General features: G+C 37.7%; 1 protein-coding gene across 1 annotated transcript in view; it reads right to left on the reverse strand.

The window, feature by feature from the left end:
• Positions 1-304: 304 nt before the first annotated feature.
• Positions 305-23,519, reverse strand: part of TLL1 (tolloid like 1) — a 185,106-nt gene continuing 161,891 nt past the window's right edge. The window contains exons 21-23 of the mRNA XM_015567762.1: positions 20,411-20,413; positions 2,859-2,864; positions 305-343 (exon numbers count right to left, since the gene is read on the reverse strand). Coding sequence (XP_015423248.1) covers positions 305-343; positions 2,859-2,864; positions 20,411-20,413 — 48 coding nt within the window. The remainder of the gene's footprint in view (positions 344-2,858; positions 2,865-20,410; positions 20,414-23,519) is intronic.

Consider the following 23,519-nt stretch of genomic DNA (forward strand, 5'->3'; position numbering starts at 1 on the left):
ATCCCACTCAATGACTTACTACGGATTTCTTCATGTCTTCCAGCTATAACCTCCTATCTTCCCAGTGAACTTGCTTTATTCACCCAATGGAACAGCTCCTTGATCCCTCCCACAAACATCACTAATCCATTAACGTGGCCTTTTTGCTTTCTCACCACCTGAATCTCTACTCAACCTTCAGCAGTAGTCAGGACTACATTTCCCTGGTCAATTCATCCTTCTATTCTTTGGGGTGATTATTATTCTCTCTTCAAATTTTCAACATCCACTTCTCATTCTCTCTTTCACATGATGATGTTGCCTCTTATTTACTTGGGAAATAGAATAATTTTGAATAGATTTCCTCATCTTCCCACCACCACGTACATAAACTGACCTACATTTATATTCATTTATTTCATTTCGGACTGTTAAAAATACATTATGTATTCATTCTACTCTTGTTTAAGGCCAAGTTCTTTGCTTGTGCATAAGGCCTTCAATTTTATTTCAGCCTTCCTAGCAAGGCCTGTGTGCCCAGGAGTCTAGTCCACTGAATCTGCTCTGACTAGGATCCAATGACCTTATTTTTCCAGTCGAATGTCAGCTTCTATCTTTCCAGTCTCATTGGGTCCAACCCAATGGTCAGTCTTCATTTGATCCCACCTCTCTGTAGCACTGGGGACAGTAAATTACTCTTATTACTTTATTCATCACTTGGTCTTATTTTATTTTTCCCCATCACCATTTATCACCCCAGATCCTCTTCCACCTCCACCCACCTCCTACCCCTTGCAATCACCTCACTGTCCACGTGGAAAGAACTCATTACTTCTATTTTTAAAGCACTTCCCTTTTCAGACATTCTGCTTATTTTCCTCATTCTTCAAAGTCTCTCAGTCTCCTTTTATGGATTTTAATGTAAACAGGCGTATAGTGAAGAAGAAGGGAAGAATCAGAAAGTATTTCAAAAATCATATAAATATTACATACCCACTTCTTTATTATTTAGAAAACAGCTATTTTTAAAAGGCTGAAGCTGGAGGCTAGCTGGTGTGGCTCAGTGGTTGAGCAGTGATCTCTGAGCCAGAAGGTGACAGCTTGATTCCAGGTCAGGCCATATGCCCTGGTTGTGGGCTCAATCTCCAGTGTGGGACATGCAGGAGGGAGCAGATCAATGATTCTCATCATTGATGTTTCTATCTCTCTCTCCTTCTCCTTTCCTCTCTGAAATCAATAAAAATATATTTTTACAAAATAAAATAAAAATAAAAGGCTGAAGCTAGAGATGAGCATTTTCACTGAAATAACCCAAAATGTCATATGCGCCAAAATGAGAGAAAACTTCCCCATCACTGGTGATTGGTTTACACATCACCATTGAACTCAGGGCATATATACATCTTTCCCAGAGATTTCACTGAACTGTTGTCATATATATAGCATTCAGGTTTCAGAATGTGTACAGGGAAGAATTAAAAACCATTTATTTTATGGAGGCTACAGAATGCCATCATTCTTTAGACAATCATGGAAAATGATGTCATCCCATGAACTTTAGCTTCCAAAAATTTAAGTCAAAATCCATGGGAAATATACCGTGTCTGCATGTTCAGTGGGAAGAGAAGAAATGTGAAAGGCATTGTGCGTCTCTAAAATATTTGAGAAGTTTAAATCTTACTCCACCTTAGTCGAGAGGCACCTCCCCTGATGCAAAGTTGATTTCAAATAATCTGCACTTATGGTACGGTATTTGTGAGATCCCTTCCTGAAGATTCCTTTTAAGTACATGGATAAAAGCCCATGTTCCCACGGCCATTTTAGTTTAAACTATTTTAGTTTCAGAAAGAAAGTGTTTGTTGTTGAGTTGGCACATAATATTTAAAAATTAGATTTGATTTTGAAAGTTATAAACATAAAAGATATTCTTTCTCCTTCCTTGAACTTGTGTATTTCTCCTCCCGGGAGCTGGCCTCACACTGGAAATCCCTGCTAGGGTGGAGTGAAGTTGTGTCAGCAGCTTTGTGCGCAGCCCACACACTGACACAGAGTGACTGGGTATTAAATCCATGTTTAATCACTCATTCCCAAGACAGATGCATGAGCCAAACCGACAAAGGAGGAGCACATATTCATGCTGTAAATAGCTTCAGGCAGATTGCTCTTGAGTAAAGCATCGAGGTCAAATCGTCATTGCTGACTTTGTTTTCTGTTTTCTGGGAAAAATTCACTGTGATGTTAGCTGCTTTTTAAATTACACAAAGAATTGTCCAACCATTCTGATCAGAGTTATTATGCCTACTCAGATTCTCTTGTGTGAACTGGTCCAAGGCCATGGTGTTTTCCATTTTGCACAGAATCTAAAAACTAGAGGCAAGTACTGCATTAGGTTGTGATGATGGATGCGTTGTCTACACTTCCCTTTATAAACTGATAGTATATCTGCCTGGCAACAGATTACCAATCACTTAGTAAAATGTATTGCCATGAAGCCATTACCATGATTTTCATTAAAAACTAGGTTTGCTTTCCAGGAGTCAGGTGTTTTCAAAGGCATGTCACCGTGGGACTCTCAGGCTGGGACCCTACAAGTGGCAATGAGGACCCCTCTCCAATAATCAGAACTCTCCTTTCCAGGGGCCGGTGCAAGCAGCCTCCAGTCGGCACTTGGCACGCCCCTTACATCTAGCTGCGAGGGCGGTGTCCTGAGAAATTTGTATACCAGTATTCTGGAGACACAGGTCAGATCAGGATCTGTGCTTTGCATTCTATCCCACTCTTCTTCCCCAGTATGATGAGCATTATTACTGTGCCTCTGAAGACTCTTTTGTTTTATACTCTTTTGGGAATATTTTCCTCCTAAGAGATACACTTATTACTTCTGGCTTATGCAAGGAAACCAATTCTATTTAACACTAATACTAAATTTCTTTTTACTTTTATTCTTTGAGTCATTTCACTGGAGATTGGAAGTGGACAAGATATAAGCCCATATGCCCATAACATCTTGAGCTACAACTATGGTCCATTTAATAGCTGCTTTTATTTGTTTTGGTTTTACAAATGAATGATTTAGTTTTGTTTATTCTTAGGAAGTAAAACTAGTCACAACTGCCAAATACCTTGCATCTGTTAGCAATGAAACCAAAGGTTATAGTCATGTTCCTACTATGAATATTAAAAGCAAAGGTATGAATCATCTAGAAAATCCTAAAAAATAGAAATATTTTATCATGAATGGGTTTTGAAATTGCAAAAATCTATATGATAGACATAAAAAACCTGAATAACTTGGAAATCCTATATAATAAAGAGGTAATATGCAAATTGACCATCACACCCTTGCACAAGATGGCTGCCCCCATGTGGTCACAATATGGCTGCCACAAGATGGCTGGCAGGGGAGGGCAGTTGTGGATGATCAGGCCAGCAGGGGAGGGCAGTTAGGGGTGACCTGGCCAGCAGGGGAGTGGTTAGGGGGTGATCAGGTTGGCAGGCAGGCAAGCGGTTGGGAGCCAGTGATCCCAGATTGTGAGAGGGCTATCCGACAGGTCCCAGATTAGAGACGGTGCAGGCTGGGCTGAGGGACAACACCCCCTACCTCCCCAATGCATGAATTTCATGCACCGGGCCTCTAGTATGTAAAATAAACCCTGAAGTTCTTTCCCCTCTGTGGCCCATTGGTGATAACACTGTTCAACAGTTTAATATTATTAAAGTTTCTTTTTTCTGTATCTCCTATATCTATTTATCACAACGTTTTTGTTTGTTTTTTAAAATTGCATTCTCTTCTACATATAACTGGGCATAATGCAGAAAACTATAAAAAGTGTGCTATTATTTCATAGTTTGCTGTTCACTCTAATATGTCAAGGATGCTTTATTATAGTAATAAATTTAAACGTTTTTTATTAGTTAGACTGTTGCATATAGCTTTTGAATAAACCATTTTGTCTACTTATGGGTGTTTAGCTCATTTTCAATAGTTTGTTTTAAAAATTTCTTCAAGGAGCATCTTTTTCTTTCTCTCTTTTGTAAAAATATTTTTAGAAACATAGATGGGAAACTGTTGGTTAATTGGCATGAAATTTTAGATTTTTTGTATAAATTGCTCCCCCAAAAGAATGTACCAAATTACTGTCCCATCAACGGTTGGTCCCCATTTCTCCACACAGCCACCCCAGTAGATGTCACCAATCTGCTTTATTTTTCATATCAGTCACAATACTGCTATAGTGTCACAAAAATTAAATAATCAAGAACTCTTTAATCCCAGTGGTTTACTACAGCGAAAATTGTATTTGTCTATCACCAAAATTCTTCCAACACTGTAACTGAGCCATCTGGAACCAATGTTCTCAAAGTTGCTGCAGAAGAAGATTCTTTTTCAACAGTTAGATCCCATAGTGACATTATTTCTTCCTCTTGCCACCCACTGGCACTCAGACCGGCCCCTTCTAATTGCAAAGGGGTTGGGACATGTAATTCTTTCATATCCCAGGACGGAGGGAGCAGTGGTCCTAGGTGAGTAGAAGCCACTACTTCACTGTTACTAATGTGATGTGTGAAAAATGCTTCTCCCTGTGGCTGTAGTTTTCTTTCTCCCTGGTGGTCTTTTTACTGTGTGATTGTTTTTTCTTCTTTCTCCCTTTCCTTTCCTTTCCTTTCCTTTCCTTTCCTTTCCTTTCCTTTCCTTTTCTTTCCTTTTCTCTCCTTTTCTTTCTTTTCCTTCCCTTCCCTTCCCTTTCCCTTCCTTTCCCTTCCCTTCCCTTCCTTTCCCTTTCCTTCCTTCCTTCCTTCCTTCCTTCCTTTTTTAAATTAAGCACTTCTAATTTTTATAATTGATTTATAGGAGCCCATTATCTACTATGCATAATAACTTTTCTTACTATATATTACAAATATTTTCTCTCAGGCTTTCTGCTCTTAATAGTTACAACATTTTTGGTGAATGACCCTCCCTGCAAAAATCATTTGTTAAATCAGTGACACACCATCTCATTTCGACCTTTAATTTACACTAACTAAATCCCTTCCAAGCTTCCAGGCTAAAAGAAAAACTTACACATTTAAAAGTGATTTATGTCATGTGTAAAAGTGAAGATAGTGACACTGCATTACCTAACCATAGCTTCTGGGTTAGTTTTTAATCTTCCCATCAGTACCATTTTTTTAAATAAAGCTTAAATTTTATGAGATACTGCCCATTGTTGGGAACTATCATTCTAAGATAAAAATAGTACAATAAGAGTCCTATCAAGAAAACCAGGCCTGCCTGGCCAGTGTGGCTCAGTGGTTGAGAGTTGACCCATGAACCAGGGGGGTCACCGGTTCGATTCCTGGTCGGGGCACAGGCCCAGGTTACAGGCTCCATTTTCAAAGGGAGAATGCAGGAGGCAGACAGTCTATGTTTCTCTCTCAGCCATGTTTCCATCTCTCTCTTTTTCCTCTCTCTCTAAAAATCAATTAAAACATATTCTTTTTAAAAAAGACACCAGGCCTGGAAGTCTAATGAGCAAGAATAACACAGCATGTACAGTAGCTCTGAAAAAGCAGGAGAGGGTTGCCAGCAGAGTTACACTAATACTTTAAACATGTACACAAGTAACACAAACGCATATTTGGGGGAACATGTTCCAATTTGGAAAATTAGCCCAAAAAGCAAGTAAACAATGATTTAAGTCAATACATTAGAGTCCAAGGAATAAATCCGTGTACCATGTACAAAATGCTGCAATTAAGCAGCCCTCGCATACACACTTCAAAGTGAGGGCTCCCTGTTCACTGCCCTGGTCTTAGACTCCCTGCTGGAGAGAAGTGGAAACAGTTTCTACAGCCCTAATTTTGATTGGCTTGAGTGACAGCTAAACACAAAATGTACAAGCTGTTAACTTGCTCTACCTGCTGTAATTTATTTTTCACCCGTCAGAAACGTCTTTCTGTAAAGCAGGTATACTGGTGCCCTTTCAAATGAGCGTTTCTGGTCTTTGGAAAGTAAGAATGGCTATCAGAGGAGAAGGTTCTGAAGGGACACTTCTTACCACGACTCCCACAGCAGATGCCCACGGAGCAATTCCTCCTCCAGGAACTGTGCCACAGGCGCTGTGCAGGCGTGCTCGCTCCCGTGGGTAACCTGAAACAGACATCCTATCAGAGACCCACACAGCACTGTGCAGGTGTGCTCGCTCCCGTGGGTAACCTGAAACAGACATCCTATCAGAGACCCACACAGCACTGTGCAGGTGTGCTCGCTCCCGTGGGTAACCTGAAACAGGCATCCTATCAGAGACCCACACAGCACTGTGCAGGTGTGCTCACTCCCGTGGGTAACCTGAAACAGACATCCTATCAGAGACCACAGTGATGACCAACGCAATAGGACAGTGAATACACTCTGTGTGCCACTGAGACCATGGCTATGTTATCATTTCTGCTGCAAAACACATTTCTCCAGACACTATAACACATTAGCCATAAACTACATCTCAGACTGTACCATGCATCACTCCCAGTCATATAGAGCCATGACTGGGAGTGATGCTTTTAAGCAAGTGTCAAAAGAATTGAGGTTACACAGCTGTAAACAAAACAGAAATCCAGCAGTTTTAGGATTAGTATAGTGCTTTAATTATGTAAGCATTTTCTATTTAAAGTGTCTTTTTCAAAGCATTAACATAGGGCATAGAATTTACAATCTCTGCCTTATTTTAACTCTATATTATTGCCTGATGTTTCCTGACATGAGCATGAAAACTCAAATTTGAAAGATGGAATCAAAAAATTACCAAGATGATGACATGCATACAAAATGTAATTTAATATAGAAGTTTCTCACAACTTCAGTTGGTTTTTTTCCCCAGTAACATTATGAATGAATAGCTTTGAAGATCATATTTTTCCATGTAGGTGACATCAGCTCATAAGAATAAACCAGTGGCCTGTTAGTCTGTAAGGACTTATGTATGGCCCTGAAGGAGAATAGGAAGATCTCTGAGACTTGTCCCCTACCGTCTCCCATGCTGCCACACCATCACACCACTGTAGTGAATAAGCACTAAACGGTTTACATTATACTCCACCAGGGTCACTAATTCTATTTACTTCAGGGGCCATCAGGGTGACATAAATAAGGAAAAGGATCAGATGAGATACAGTGGGGCAGTGCATAGGTGTAAGATTAATTATGCCAAAGTATACCTGTGCTGCCTAAAGACATTCACATTTAAAAAAATTAATAGAGTTCTAGTTAAAAATAATAAAATATGCAGAAGTGTTTCTGAATTACATCTGTTAAAAGGTGTGCTTCTCAAAGATGAGACTAAGCAATATGTCTTAAATTTTTTTTTAAAATCTTCATATGAGGCTACTTTTTTCGTTGCTTTTCAGAGAGAGTGGAAGGGAGAGAGTAAGGAGGAAGGGAGGTAGAGAGAGAGAAATATCAATGTGTGGGAGACACAGTGACTGGTTGCCTCCCACATGTGCCCTGACCAGGAGCCAGGAGTGAACCCACATCCCAGATATGTGCCCTTGACTGTGAATTGAACCCTTGACCCTTTTGTGTGTGAGCCGACACTCTAACCACTGAGCAACACCAGCCAGGGCAGTGGTATGTCTTTGTATCCCTAGGATTTAGTACAGAATCAAAATATTGAGTCTTGTGATGGCTATTTGTTTAATTGAATTGAAGGATTGTTCTTAGAAGAATTGTGATTAAAGAGGACATTCAAGGTCCCCTCTTATGCCCTCCCAACCTCTCAGAAGCCAGATAGGGAGAATGGGAAGGTTTAGGGAGGCGATCAGACCATGCGAGCACATGGGCATGGATATGGGCTAAGATTTAGAAGAAGCATTCACATACATAGATATAGCTATCATGGTAGATACATATGTAGCTTTAACAAATGAGAGGAAAGAAGATGAGAGAAGTGAAATTTCATAAAGCCAATGGATGTTGCTAGATGTTTGCCTTAAAATACATGGCCTATCTGGTAATGTATCACTTTTTACTTGAATAATCACTTTTTAGAAGGGGGTAGGGTGCTCCTTGAATCTAGTCTGGAGCAACAGGAGATGATCTTATCAACATACTGTAACATAGATAACAGCATAAATGAGAGGTACGGGTGGGGAGACTTCTAATAATTCCAGGAAAACTAAAGCTTCAGATAAAAATCCTCATAGAGAGTAATACACATCATGCCCAATAGCTCAACATTTACCCTAGAAAAAATGGGGATCACCAAAAGAGTTGAATATAGAGATGCATGGTCATATATATATACATTTTTTAGATTAACCCCTTCAGTGGCTCTGAGGGGTGTGGAATCTACAAGCATAGTCTCAATGCAGGGACATCAGGGGACTGTTGCAGTAATCCAAACAAAGATGAGAGTCTATATCACTGCAGGTTTAGTAAGGATGAAAAACTAGGAACCAACTAAAAAACTGCTTATGAAGTCAAATATACAGTGCATAGTAATTTGATTAAACAGGGAATACAGAAAAAGTAAAAATCAGATTTGTATCATGGTGACTGGGCAGAGGAAAATGAGATGATCCGGCTTAGAGCACAGAAGAAACATGAGATTCAGAAGGAAGATGCCAACACAACTACTTTTGGTGAAAAAAACTTTAATGAGATATGAAGCATCGATTCAAAACTGAAGAAGATATAATTCTGGTAACGTAGCACATTTGAAGATTATGTGCCTGTGAGTTAAAAGTCCATGTTTCAATGACAGAGTACAAATTCTATTATTCTCGAGTTGTACAGAGAAACTTGAAACGATGGAGCCCAACAAACCACCCTCCCTAACTCAAGGTAGTTCTTAAACTAAATAATCATATAAGCAAACAATTTGTTTTTCATTGAGGATTTTGGTGATTATAAGGGATGTAACAGTAAAATCTCAAGCAAATACAATTCTATGTTCTCCTTTTCAGTGAATGTCAGTGATGATATATAACTTAAGCTCTTATAGTTTGAAAGAATCCTTCTATTACTACCTGTTTGTTAGCATAGCAAGAAAACCAGTGGGTAGCTGCAAATCTAATTTGCATCTCATCGCTTTTCCCAGTGATGAGCTGGTGGCTTCAGCCCTCAGGCGTTGTGGTAACATGAGAATGAAATGGGAGGAGGCAGCAAACCCAAGGAGGCCATAGGGGAAATAATGTGAATATTGCCTCTAGAAACCAATAACTCTAACATAATGTAACAGTTTTCCGATCTCATTTAACTTTAAAGAGCTTGAGAATATCTCTTTCTTCTAAGTAGTAGGAACAGATGGGCACAGATGATCCCAGTCCAAAACATTTCATGCAACAGCTTCCTTGTTCCCACACAGTTTGCACATCCTTCTACTCTTTGTTCATATATTTTATAAAATGTCCAAAAAAATACACCACCCAATAGTAACAGTGGCTTCAGAGAAAGGTCATTCATTCTATCCGCTTCTGATTTTATGGGTGTTATTAATATCATGAAGCCCGTAGGGCCCGTTTCCTGTGTTCTTCAGAATAAACAAATGTTCCATTGTTCTCCTTCTGAGGGTATGCTTGGAGAATTTTGTGATTTTTTTTCTCGATTTACTTTAATTCAAGCCTGAAAAGTCAACCAACCAATTATGTTTCATGAAACATCCTATTTTCCTTATTAAAAGTATGGTGCACTTCAAATTTTATTGTTCAAATCAATTGTAACATTTTATCAATTCTTAGAAATTAATTTTTGTGACTTTTAATATTTTCTCCAAAAAAATTATCAGCCAATCTTTAAATCATTATTTTTTTTTTACTTGCATCCATTTTGATGAGAGGCTAGTGCAGTGTTCTTACAAACTCAAATGATGTTAACGCCCTTTTCCCTAGAATGTAAGCTATGTGATTCCACAGATGAGGGCATCCAGGATCTCTGATCTCATATTCACAAATCTCTATTTCTTAGAGGAAATTCTGCCCTCAAACACAACTTCCAACAAAACAATTCCAGTGTGATATGTCCTTAATGTAGAGAGAGTGGTTTTCTATTTACTCCTTGAGCTTATAATTGCCAATTGTCACCAAAGATCCACAAATAAAATATGAATTTGATTTTTCACTTCTGCATTAGTTCTGTTTTGTGTGGATCGGCTACAAAGAAACAAATGAAGGAGGGAGGAAAGAAAGAAGCAAAGAAAGGAAGGAGAGAGGGAGGGAGACAGACAGGAGGCCAAGACCAGAGAACATTGGTGTCTTTCTGAATTGTCATTGTCTTCCCCACCCATCTCATTGACCTAACTTGAGCTTGACATGGCTTTATCCCTTCTGCCTTTTACTTCTACTCATGAATTAACAAGACTTCTTTAGCCAAAATGGCACACATGCATAGCACGATATTTTCCTATTTGCCAGGCTTTTGGCTTTTATTACCTGTATTCTCTAATATCAAACTTGTTTAAAATATCCAGTGACCCTCAGAGCATCCTTGCCAAGTACTTGCATCCTCCCTTTTAGACATATGCACACCTAAAAAAAGTGTAGTCTGCACAGGAATCAAAGTTCTTTAGCCAAAATGGCACACATGCATAGCAAGGTATTTTCCTATTTGCCAGGCTTTTGGCTTTTATTACCTGTATTCTCTAATATCAAACTTGTTTAAAATATCCAGTGACCCTCAGAGCATCCTTGCCAAGTACTTGCATCCTCCCTTTTAGACATATGCACACCTAAAAAAAGTGTAGTCTGCACAGGAATCAAGAAGTGCCTGAGAAATATGTTGTAAGGTGACTCATGTGGAATTCCTCCCAAGGGGTCCAGTGATATAAATGCTGAAAGCTGTGCTCCCCGAGATGGTCTGATCCATGGTAGATCTTCAAATGTTTGAGTAACCGCTCCAAAGCCCTTTTAAAAAGAGCCATAGGTAGCCATGCATATTATGAGGATTTTTAAGCGTATTTTCTCTGAAGCAAGAACAGAACATGTGCCACAAGCATGCAGGGAGGACCTAAATCCAACAACAGCATTTGGAATTAGCTCTAACGCAGACTGACATTTTCTCCTCTTCGGGAACAGGGAAAAGAGAGTCAAATGAATTCTTTAGAACTAATCTGACCGACTCTCATACTGTCTGCCGGCGTTCTTGTCCCAGCCTCTCGAAGCGTTCGGCAATCTGGAGAAGCGCTGTGTAACTTAATAAAGAGTCCAGAGACGAAACATAATTTAGAAAGGCATGTTGAGGAGTCAGAGAAGACTTAGCAAGAGGAACTAAGTTCTCCTGGTCTCAGGACCCCTTGCTTTTTATTAACACAATTTGTCCCAAGGTGAGGTAGATATGCACTTCAAAGGGCAGGGTTTCCTATACATAGTCCATTGTCAGATTGGTATTAACAAAATTTGTCCCAAGGTGAGGTAGAATGCACTTCAAAGGGCAGGGTTTCCGTAAACATAGTCCATGGTCAGATTGGAAGACTTGCTTAGGGCTGTTCAGGTGTTTGGCCGGTAGGAGGCAATAACATGTAGATTAAGATGGCCCGTAGCTGTCTGGCAGCAGCAATTTTGCATCCTTTTCAGGTTTGGGGAATGCCCTTCAGCCACTCCAGATTCAGCCCTGCTGTCTGGAATTGGCTTCGGGCAAATATCCCTGGCATCTTTCATATACAGTTTGTTTTGTTTGGGAGAAATTACACTTAGGTGTGGCTACTTATCCATGCTCCTTCTCGAGTCTTATAAGAAATTACTAATAGAAAGAAATCCTAGCGATTCCTCACCAACGAGCTGTGCCAGAAATGGAAGAGAGGGGATGTGCTGCAGAACTCTGCCACCCCGGCAGTTTTTATGCAACTGTTCTGCATAACTTTGCCTCTAAAAATAATTAGATACATTATAGTCATTGACTTAGTACTTGAAAATTTGAAGCATCTATAAATTCCTTACTTTTGACATCTGCCAGGGTGCATAACTTCATATTAGAGAATGGGTCTTACCCTGGATTAAAACCATTCTCTGACCCCCAGGGAAGAAATAGACACCAAACTCATTTCAAAAATACATGTAATATAATCTGAATTGGATTTGTAATACAGCTTTTCACATAGATTTATGGGCCAGCAAGCAGATGAGAATAACATTTCAAATATTTTACTTTATTCAGTTGTCTCACACATTAATACAGTAGCAAACATATATGTAAAATGCACTATGCTTTGTGAAGCAACAACCTCAAAAGAGTTTTTAAAAATTTGAACGCTGACCAATATTAATGTTAACACACACATTTTAAAGACTATGTGTAGCTCTCTGCCAGCTTAATATATTCTCAAGCAGAGTTAGAGGGAAGTACCCAGCCTGGCCCTGCCTGCCAGCTGCTGCCTCAGAGAAACCTCCCAGCCCACACAATTCCCTGTTTTCCTTAGAGTCATTCTTTACTATCTTCTTTAGAATTGAAGCCCAGTATCTCACATCATCACTTTGGATCACAATGATTTCATCCTTTTAAAATTCCTCTTTTCTACATAGAAACCTATTCAGTTTCTTTTTATGATTTCAAAAATTGCTCAAACTCCATGACCACCCAACTCTGAAAAAAATGTTCCTTTCTCTTCTTTTATATCTCATCGATTGTCCATGTACTAGATACAGATAGCAATACTACATTCCCTGTTGTTTCTTTCCTTTTGTTGTATATAATTCGTTTTCTCTTTCTTTGTTTTTAGTCTTTCATCTCATTTCATAAACTCCTTGAACAGAAGCTTGTGTCTTCAATGTCCTTCAGTCCTCTATACTGTGTTGTAGAGAGCCTTGAATATGACAATTTCTGATTAAATATCTCTTGCTTTGCTTTGAATGACAGCATATTCTATTAAAATTTTGAGCCTGGTAGTTTTCTCCAGAAAAATACTACTACAAAGCTGACCAAATTAGCAAATATGATATTTTTAGTACTATATCATTGCTTCTGTGAGGCTAGCCAAATAAGGTGTCAGGTTTACACAATAATAATTTGACATATGCCTTTGAAGAATTTTTAAAAATATCTGTGCCTTATTCTAGAGAAATCATGTTGGAAGATGAAACTTGGAAGAGCACATCTAAAGGGATTAAGTAAGAATAGAGCTATAATAGTAGAACTCACACATTGGCAGTCACACTTTTAAAGAAAAAGTCTCTAAAAAAAACTAATTTTTGCCAAACTCTACTATAATTACAGCAAATGAGTTTAAATATGATAGTAACAAAAATTAGTAGCCAAGATATATTTGGGGAAGACAATAAAATGCACCACAACCAGATTTTAAGAGTTACAGATTGTTCTTAGTGTACAATGACAAGCAAGTACACAACTCAACTACACAACAATGATGAGACAGCACCAAATACACAGAAAATGTTTTGTTCTCCTGTCTATATAGTGGCAAATATGTTTTATATTTATACATAAATAACTAAGACGCTAACTCAAATGAATGTTTTGGTTAACAATGGCAATGTTAATACTTAATGTTTATTAAATTTTTAATATGTTCCAAATATTTGTTTCATATTTCATGCAAATTATCTCATTTTATTCTCCCTAAATTTTGAAAAAAATAAGTTGCAACCTTTACAAATAATCACACTTAGGCCCAAGTAGTGGAAGTGGATTACATTGCAGGCTGTCTGATTCTAAAACAGTTGTGCCCACAAATTAAACTCTCTGCAAGATGCAAAATATTTTCTTCATTGAGCTAAAAATTAATAGTAAAGTTGATAGTCATTCAGAGCTGAGATTGACACAGAACATCTATAACAGATAACACACTTTTAATTTTTTTTGCTGCTTAATATATTTCCGTGCAATTAAAACAATTCTACATTTACTTACATCTTACAAAGTAAAATGGAATGTGATAATGCAGTGTTATGCTTTTAAAATTAATCCTTATTGTAGTCATGATGGTTTTACTTTTGTTAAAACTTATTTTCTCTTAGTGATTAAGCCTGATCTTCATCCGTTTCTCTGGAATTATGTACTAATGGCTCTTTATAGACAGAGAAACAGGAAAAGTAATGAGTGGCACGTTACATGGGGGTCGCAAAGGTAAGTACTAAATTTTAAACTTTTGTGAAGTAAATCTAAAAAGAGAACCTGAAGGAGAGATGGACCACATGCCTTCACACGTAGTCCGCATTAGTTTTATCCTGCACAAAAGTTCATAGCAATGAAGTCACTCTAAAAAAATTTCCCAACCGAACAGAAATAGATACATGTGATGTTGAGCTTTCTTAAAGTTTAAGGAACTCGTTTTTGAATACAAGAAAGAAAGATGTTGAAATCTACTCAAGTTTAATTTTATATGTCACAATTGCTGTGACAATAGCAATTATTACATTTGATTGGACTTCTCCTGTTCATATGAGAGATCTTCCAAACTTCAGATCCAACAAGAGAAAATTTAGAACTAAATTTCTCCAAGGTCAAAATAATACATTGGTCTGACATCTGCAAAATCATACTTTCCTTGGCAGCATCCTGGTCTCCTGTTTCTCTTTTCTTTGCATGTGGAATGGGCCAAGAAGCTTACAGCTGGAAAGTGGACCAATGTTAAATGTGTCCTTCCCACAACATTATACTAGGCAGAAATGTGTAAGCAGAACACATATCTCCTTTTCTTTCCTCTCCTACCCACTATGGACCTCAAGTGAGCGGGAGAGGAAATGTACACACAGAATTGAGGCAGATTGGGAGAGGAAATGGACACACAGAATTGAGGCAGATTCCAGGCAATTGATTGTGTAAACAAAGCCTTGATAACAGGCCCTGAAATTTGGCAGAAAGTTCAGAAGACTTCAAATGAGCCATGAATTTCTTATTTAGTAGATACATAATTGTGGCACACATACCCAAACATTAGAGAAGAAAGCGAGAAGCTGGTGTTTAGAGAACAGATGTGATATTATGCTTTAGTATTAAAAATAAATACTCAAATAGAATGATCTCATTTGAAAATATTTTTAAATGAGTGAAATAAATGCTGTCATACCTTGATATCTAGCTGAGTGGGAAGAAATTTAAATTGGAGCTGTTGGACCTTGGGCCAGTCACTTAGAGACATGGACTAGCTTTTCCTTTCTCTAAAATGAAACGAACAAGCGGAATTATCTGTGAGGTGTTAAACCTCTAAAATGATATAATTCTAAGAAGTACTAATGCACTTCTGAAAAATTGCTTCTGAAATAAACACCTTTGCAAAATAAAAGGTTTTATATTAAATTCTAATAGGAGGCAGGAAGTAATAGAGAATATTAAGCAATGAATGGTGGAAATAGTTATTTGAATATGAGAGACAGAGTAGATATAAATAACCAAAATAAAAGCTGACTTCTTAAAAAAATTAGTAATAAATCTTTTCACCAGTTTTGTAATGATCATTTCTTATAATAAGAAAAAGTATACCACATAATAGTATGCTAACTAAAAGATTATTCATTCAACACATATTTATTAAACACCGACTTTGTCCCAAAGTAGGGCTAGGCCATTGTTATAGGTGCTCTGAATATAGCAGTGAAAAGATAAAAATCCCTGGCCTCATGAATTTCAAATTCTAACTTTATGCAGACATATACATGCATACATACATACAGGGTACAATATGACTAAGTTTCAGAAAGATACTGTACTCAAGAAAGGCAATCCAACAATAATAAGACTGATCTGTAAGTTCAGATCTCCCATAATCCTTCTTAAAATCCCCCTTTTCCCCTTTCTAATCCTCTCCAATATCAACATTCTTCTAATCTCTGTCTATGTACCCTTCACTCTTGGTTCTGTAGTCCAACTTATTCTATTTCCCAACACAGGTGAATTTTTCTTTCTTTTTCTATCAATCCTTTCTTCTAGCTCTTCTTTTAAAATAAGGAGTATATTGTTTTCATAAGAATCACACAATATCACATATTTTTCATTCTTAGGCCTCTTAATTTTATTCATCTATTGCTTGCCTGAACTTTTTAGAAGAATATTTACTAAGGAATACATTTCCTGAGTTGTTCCATATTTTAAACTGTTCCTTTATATTTGAGTGGTAAGTTAACTGACTATAATGTTGAATAATTACTCACCTTTTCTTGGGAATTTATAATAATTTATTCAAGAAGTGTTTATTGAGCACGTATTATGTACCATAAACTGCTGCAGGTGCTGTGGTTATAGCAGTGAATAAGTGAGATCTAGTCCCTGCTCTCATGGATCTTTATCTAAATCATCTATAGACACATCTCGGTTCCCTTTGGCATTAATGGTTATTGTGAAAATGTGTGAGGCAGAAGTGATTTTTCATTTTTCAAGTTTCTTGTTTTACCCAGGTAGAATGCCTGCATAAGGATATTTTAATTCTTATGATATTTCATCACTGTGCTGAGATAAGATTCAGTGTGTGCCCTTTTTGCAGATGCAATCATTTCTTCATTTCAGGGAAATTCATCTGTGCTGTATCATTTAGTATTGTCCCTTCCATGTGGGTTATCTACTTCAGAGACACAACTTGTTTTATGTCAGGTTATTCTCTTCACCTGTCTTGTTATAGTCTTCTTATGCTTTGATTCTTTTCTCTCTCTGTCTTTACTGTGATTGTCCCAATATTTTCTTCTATTTCGGGGACTTAATGTTCAGCTGGGCCTATTCTCCTCATTGAGGTGTCATTTGTTCCTTAGAATGCTATCTTGCCAGATCATTTCTTGTTATATTGCCCATGCTCAACGTGACAAGCTCTGTCCAGAATCGCTAATTATTCTTATAGAGTGTGCCAGAATTGTAAACGTTGTGTGATTCCATTCTAGATTATCTAGATTACTGTACTCTGGGTGCAACAGTTTAAAGGCTAAGTATTACGGTACATTCATTGGGAGAAAACACAGAGAGCTGAACTGAGCTCTCTGATCACTGTGGGTGAATGGGCTCTGCCTTTCTGATATTGGACAGTTCTCTTTCCACATTCACCCCACCCAGGGAGGGGTGTGTCATATTTCCAGGATGGGGAATACCTTAGAATTTGTGAGGCTTTCTCTTCTGGATCTCCAAAGCTATTACTTCAATATGAGAAGCCAGTTCTACCTCTCTACAAAAAGACAGCCTACTTTTACATATACCAGTATACTTTTCACCTTTCTCTACAAAACTAACATTTATACTGATAAACAGAAGAGGAATTGAATAAGTGTACACCTCAAGCCTGCCTTTTTCCAAGTCTGCAGACATACAAAATTATATATCAACACATCACAACTGCCTGAGGAAGAGCAGAAATGAGGTGAGGAAACATTCAAATTTTCTGTAACTATCTCCACCCTTGAATACCATAGCTCATTGATTAATACCTTTATCTAGGTGGGGACATTGAGTGATAAAAACAGGAAAGCCTAAGCTAAAAAAAAAAAGTTGGAAGTAACCTTAGACTTACCTACAAGCTATTCCGACCTGCTAAGGTGGGACTTTGTAGCTGTATATGGTAACTTCACTGAGGATGAGACTTCATTCTGAGCTGAAAGTCAGTGTATCCAAAGTCAACAATAATAGCTAAACTCAAAAGAGAAGGAATCAGGATGCCCCTCTAGTGTTACATTGGCCTTTAGGGATGCCACTGGGGAGCTGGCCAAGTGTGTGCCATGTCCTTGGAGCTATATAGAGACAGTGAACTAGAGAGGGTCTTAGTAACCTAGAAACAGCTAGAGAGCATGAGACACCAGGAAGACCAACTTATTGGAAAGTGGCCACTGGAGCTGTCACAACCAACAGTAAGGGAAGCTCCCGAGAGCTGCTGCATAATTCAGCAGATGCTGGAGTTGAGGAAAAGCCAACAGCAACATTTCAAAGAATTGTTAAAAGATGGTCTCTCCATATAAGAATGGAACAGACTGACAAATTTCTGAGGGAAGAGTGGGGGCAGGAAGAGACTAACCCAAGAACTTATATGCATACTAGAGGCCCGGTGCACAAAAATTCGTGCGGGGAGGGGGTGGGGGGAAGAGAACACCCTCAGCCTGGCCTGTGCCCTCTCACAGTCTGGGAGTCCTCAGGGGATGTCCTACTGAGGGGGCCTAAGCCGCAGTCTGACCTCCCCTGCAGGAGGCGACTGGGCCAGCCAATCAGGGGATGGCACTGCCCTCATCACCCTACCATTGCTGCTGCCCGGCCTCCCTCTGTGGGAGGCGACCAGATAGGGGATTGGGGGATGGTGCCAGCCCCCCACCCCCATCGCCCCTCCACCGCTGCTGGTCGCTGCCCTTCCCACACACATCACTATGTCTGCTGGCATGCGCCTTGGCTGTCCTGGTGCCATCTGCTCACCGGCCCCACCCCGTGCCAACTGACCATTCTGCTGTTTGGTCGATTTGCATATTATGCTTTTATTATATCGAATATGCATAACCCATGGACACAGACAATGAGGAAGGCCTGAGGAGGGGGAGAGAAAGGGGAGAAGAGGTCGGGGTAGCGGGAGGGGAAGAGGACATCTGTAATACTTTCAACAATAAAGATAAATTTTAAAAAGAGAGAAAGACATAAATAAAGTTGACTTGATAGATTTTGATCAGTTGAATCAAACCTATGAATACACAGATACATTAATGAAAACTAAAAATTATGATACCAATCATATCAGAGGTAAACTTGTTTTCACTAAGGGCATATTGAGGTGTATTAAAGAGCATTGGCCTGACATCTCTAGGATTTGGTCTCTAGGTTTGGTTTTGTTCATTAACGTACATGAGTAATTAGGTACGTGGGTCTCAATTTCTGCAATTATACATTGAGTAAGTTGGAGGTTCCTTGAACCTCTAACTTTTCCGTTGTTAAGCACTCTTGAATTCTTAGGTGTATTTACTCTGTTTTCTTTAGAGAAATTCTCCAACATTTTGCTAAAACAATAAACTGTCAATAGAAAAAAATTCTCTCTCTCTCTCTCTCTCTCTCTCTCTCTCTCTCTCTCTCTCTCTCTCTCTCTCTCTCTCTCTCTCTCTCTCTCTCTCTCTCTCTCTCTCTCTCTCTCTCTCTCTCTCTCTCTCTCTCTCTCTCTCACACACACACACACACACAGGCCCTCCGAGTTAGAAGCTCTCAAAGATGTTAGACATCAGAATCACCAGACTAAACATCATCCAGGAATGGACAAAGACATGACATCAGGAGAGAGAGTACAAATTATTGATTTTTGCAAAATACCCCTTGCTCTGGAGAGAAAATGTTTTTTTCCCAAGAAATTTAATGGATTTCAAAGTTTTGCAACTCTGGGTATGGTGTCAACCCAATTACAGAGATTTTGATTTTGAGCTTATTCATCATATCCAAACATGAACTAGGAAAAAAAAGTCATTTTAAAATAAACAGTGTAATTGAATAAGCCTGCAGGCTGTCCTGGACTCTATCTCTGTGAAAATCAGAGATGGACTTTGGAAGGTAATGCATCGCAGTCTCCTCAGTTTCTAAAATAGGATGTCAACTCTGCTCCCGTACACCTGGAATTTAAATTACATGGATACTACCACCACCAAGAGGGATCGAAGGGATGCCCTTCGGGCACGGGTCCCAGGACTCACTGTAAATAGACTGGGACGCAGCACTTGCCCAAGGCTGGCTTGAGGGTGCTGATATAGCACAGGCACCCCCCTAAGAACATGTTAAATCTTTACTCAACTTCCTCCAAACTCTATCCCTCTGTTAAGGCAAATGTCAGATTTTTGAAGGAAAAAGATCTGGATCACATTATCTTAATTCCCTATCTTAATTTTAGCGAGCTAAGATGTCAATGTTATATTCTCCATTTTGCTCAGACATAATTTAAGAATCTCTAGTATAAAAAATGTGATCTTCCATTTTATAAGGCTGTATTAAGGACTTAAGATAACCTCAGTTAAAACATTCACAATCCATTTTCCTAGACGTTGAGGAAAATAAAATATTTGTTTCTTTCCATCAGGTTCTGTAATGTTGTGTAAGGACATATGCAGGCACCTGGTAGACCTCGTTAGAATTCCAGCCATTTCACTTACTGGCTGTGTGATAGTAAACAGATTGCCCCATAGGCAGACTCAGGATAATCATAGCGCTGGCCTCATAGGATTAGGTTTAAGTAAATTACTATATGTAGAGAGATTAAATGACTGGTAGATAGTGACCTAATACAAAAGGGCAGGGAAGGCATGATAATAATTCCCCCTTGGTAAGCAGCAATAGAGACAGAAGCAAACTGAGAGAGAACTGGGAGGTAATATTGACAAGCCTTGGTACAGCAGAAGGATTTCTAACATTACACCTAGATTTTGCGGTTATACAACTGGAGGAGAAATGACGTCATTCCTGAAAACAGAGTACATAGAATCCTGACTTCAGTTTGGATATACTGAGTTTGAGGTATTTTTGAAATACCTGGTTGGTAGTTTGATATTCAGATCAGGAACATAACAAAGCAGTCTGCACTGGCTATGTAGATGTGGAAATTATCAGTTTCATATGAGGATTGGAGGATAGGGAAATAGTTTCAAATGAAAATAGACCTACAATTGAGACCTGAGGAACTGCAAAGGGCAGTATAACATTATCACACTAATACACTAATATTAATTCATACAAACTAATACATCTACCTCATACTTACGTCAATCTTAAAAATCCACACTAATAAGAAGTAAGGATAATGGACATAGGTAACCCCAACTGATAGAAGACAAAGTGTTGCTCAAAACATGATATCAAATAGGTTAATAGTAGTGTATTTTAATCATTATTCTAGTATCCAATATTGAGAAGTTAAGTACATTTGATTAACTGTGACAATATTAAGGATTGCATTACTGACATTCTTCCTTATGCAAAGTAACCTCACAGTTTGGTTAGTCTATAATAAAAGAAGAATTATCTGGCTACTCACCATGGCTTTATTTGGTTTATTATTCCCAAATATAAAATTTTAAAAAGTATTCTGACATCCTTAACACTTTCTTCAAGCTTATTTGCACACATATCTTAAATAAACTTTAATATGTTAACAACCATAACATTAATGCAGCTATAGGCCTTTAATGCATGTATTAGTAAGTCCTCAGGGATAAAAAAGGTACTACATAGAATAAATATCATAGACACAATATTATAGTCTATAAAATATTGTGAAAGTTAAAAATGAATGAGGTTGTTAGTACTCTTTACTATGTCATACAGTTTTGCCATTTGTAAAAATGAATTTATCTTGTAGGATTTTTCTGAGGATTAAATAAATTAATGTAATTTAGAGATCTTAAAATAGTGCCTGGCACATGAAAAGAGATTAATATATGCTAGTATAAAAAGTATATTATGGAGTATTGTGGTGCTTTCTTTGGTAAATGATTGTATATTTTTAAGGAAACAATATATTTAAAATACTTATTCAAGTAGAAATTAATTTTAGAAAGAAAAATAATCAAGAAAAAGATTGGTTCCAATTCATCAGTAGTTGAAAGTAACACTAAACTTTTCTGAAAATGAAATATTAAATGAAAAGCAAATTTTCATGAGGAAATTTAAAATGTTGGAAAATTGAATGCAATGAGTGATTATTAATGCAATAATTGGGGAAGAACACCAGCTGTCATAATAGGTGTAGCTCATATCTAACATATATGTAGATAGATAGGTAGGTATATAGGAAGGTAGATAGATAGATAGATAAAAGAGCAGTAGAGGTATAGTTATTTCCCTAAGAACAATAAACTATTTTAATAGGGATAATAGGAAAAAATAGAACATTAATTATATAAAAAAGATCAATGAAACTAAGAGCTGGTTCTTTGAAAAAACAAACACAATTGCCAAATCTTTAGTTAGACTTACCAAGCAAAAAAGAGGACTCAAGTAAATAAAATTGTAAGTGAAAGAGGAGACAATACAACCAATACTGTGCACATACAAAGGATCATAAAAGTTTCTATGAACAAATATACACCAACAAATTGGATAGCCTAGAATAAGTGGATACATTTTTATTATTACAGAGTGTGTAAGTGTTCCTGTGCTATATACAGCCTTGCAAACTCCGGAAGTGTTTAAGACTTTAAGTTTTACAAATGCAATGGGTATATAACAGTATCCCACTTTTTAAATTTGAAGTTTTTAAATAATAGCCATGTCAAACATGTTTTCATCTGTTTATTGACCATTCTGATTTCCTCTTCTGTGAATCACCCATACATATCCTTTGCACATTTATCTCTTACATGGGTTAGCTATCTTTTTCTGTAAAGGGCCAAAATAGTATTTTAGGACATATGGGCCTACATGCAATTGTCCTCAACTTTTTAACTGTTCTTACCAAAAGGCTGGTCTTAGCTCATGGGCTGAGCACAAGGAGGAAGCGAGCTGGATTTGGGTCAGTGCATGTAACTTGCCAACCCTTCATCTATTGGGTGGTTTATATCTTATTGAATTTTAGGATTCCTTTATATACTCTGGGTTCAAGTCTTTCATCAGGTATATAGATTGCAAATATTTTATATCTTAATATCTCTCTCACTGAGACCTTAGTATTCTAATTTATCATGGATTACATTTTTTAAACGATTTTGACAATTTGATATATTTTGAGGGTCTGTTTTTACATTCATCCAACTTCAAATTTTTAAAATTTAAGTTTTAAAATGTTTAAATGTATTATTTATTGTTATCATTATGGAGTCACCACCAGATGAACTTTTATGCCTCAAGATTTATTTTATTTAATATTTCTATAGAAACACTAGCTATTTTTTAGCTTAGAAGTATCTGATGTAACTTCCAACTTTTCTGGTACTATGTTTTACAAGCAACTTTTCTAAAAGCTTATAAATATATTCGTGATCCAATGTGAGTATATCATTTCTTAAATTAAAAGTTGTAGTCTGATTTTTTATTGTGATTTATATTTACTTTACCAGTATATTTGATTTTCTTCCTCATAAAATAGAGACAATAAAACACAACTCATAGTTGTGAGGAATAAGTGAGTCAATGTCAGGCATTAAAAAAAACACACACACTGACAGATGTCAAATTTTAAATATTTGTGAGCCCTCCCTTTAAATATCATAAAGGAATCATGATTTAAAATTATTGTTTTTAACTAAATTTTTATAGTTACTCTTACAAAATTTCCTAGAAGAGCTTTTGATGGATATGAAGTTTGTCAGTCCTTAAATTTGTTGAAGAGTTAAATATTAAGACTAATAGTTGAGCCCTAGCTGGTTTGGCTAAGTGAATAGAGCATCAGCCTGCGGACTGAAGGGTCTCAGGTTCGATTCCAGCCAAGGGCACATGCCCAGGTTGCGGGTTCGATCCCCAGTGGCGGGTGTTCAGGAGGCAGTCAATGAGTGATTCTCATCATTGATATTTCTCTCTCTCTCTCCTCTCCTTTCCTCTCTGAAATTAATAACAAAAATATATATATTTTTAAATTTTATTGCATTGTTTAAAGTATTACAAATAGTAGTACAAATGTCTCCTTTTCCCAATTGACCTTCCCCCAGCCTCCCCTAACCCCTGTCACATGCCCTCCCCCCCCTTCCAGTGTCTTGCG

This window comes from Myotis davidii, unplaced genomic scaffold (assembly GCF_000327345.1).
Source record: "Myotis davidii unplaced genomic scaffold, ASM32734v1 scaffold1324, whole genome shotgun sequence".
NCBI lineage: Eukaryota > Metazoa > Chordata > Mammalia > Chiroptera > Vespertilionidae > Myotis > Myotis davidii.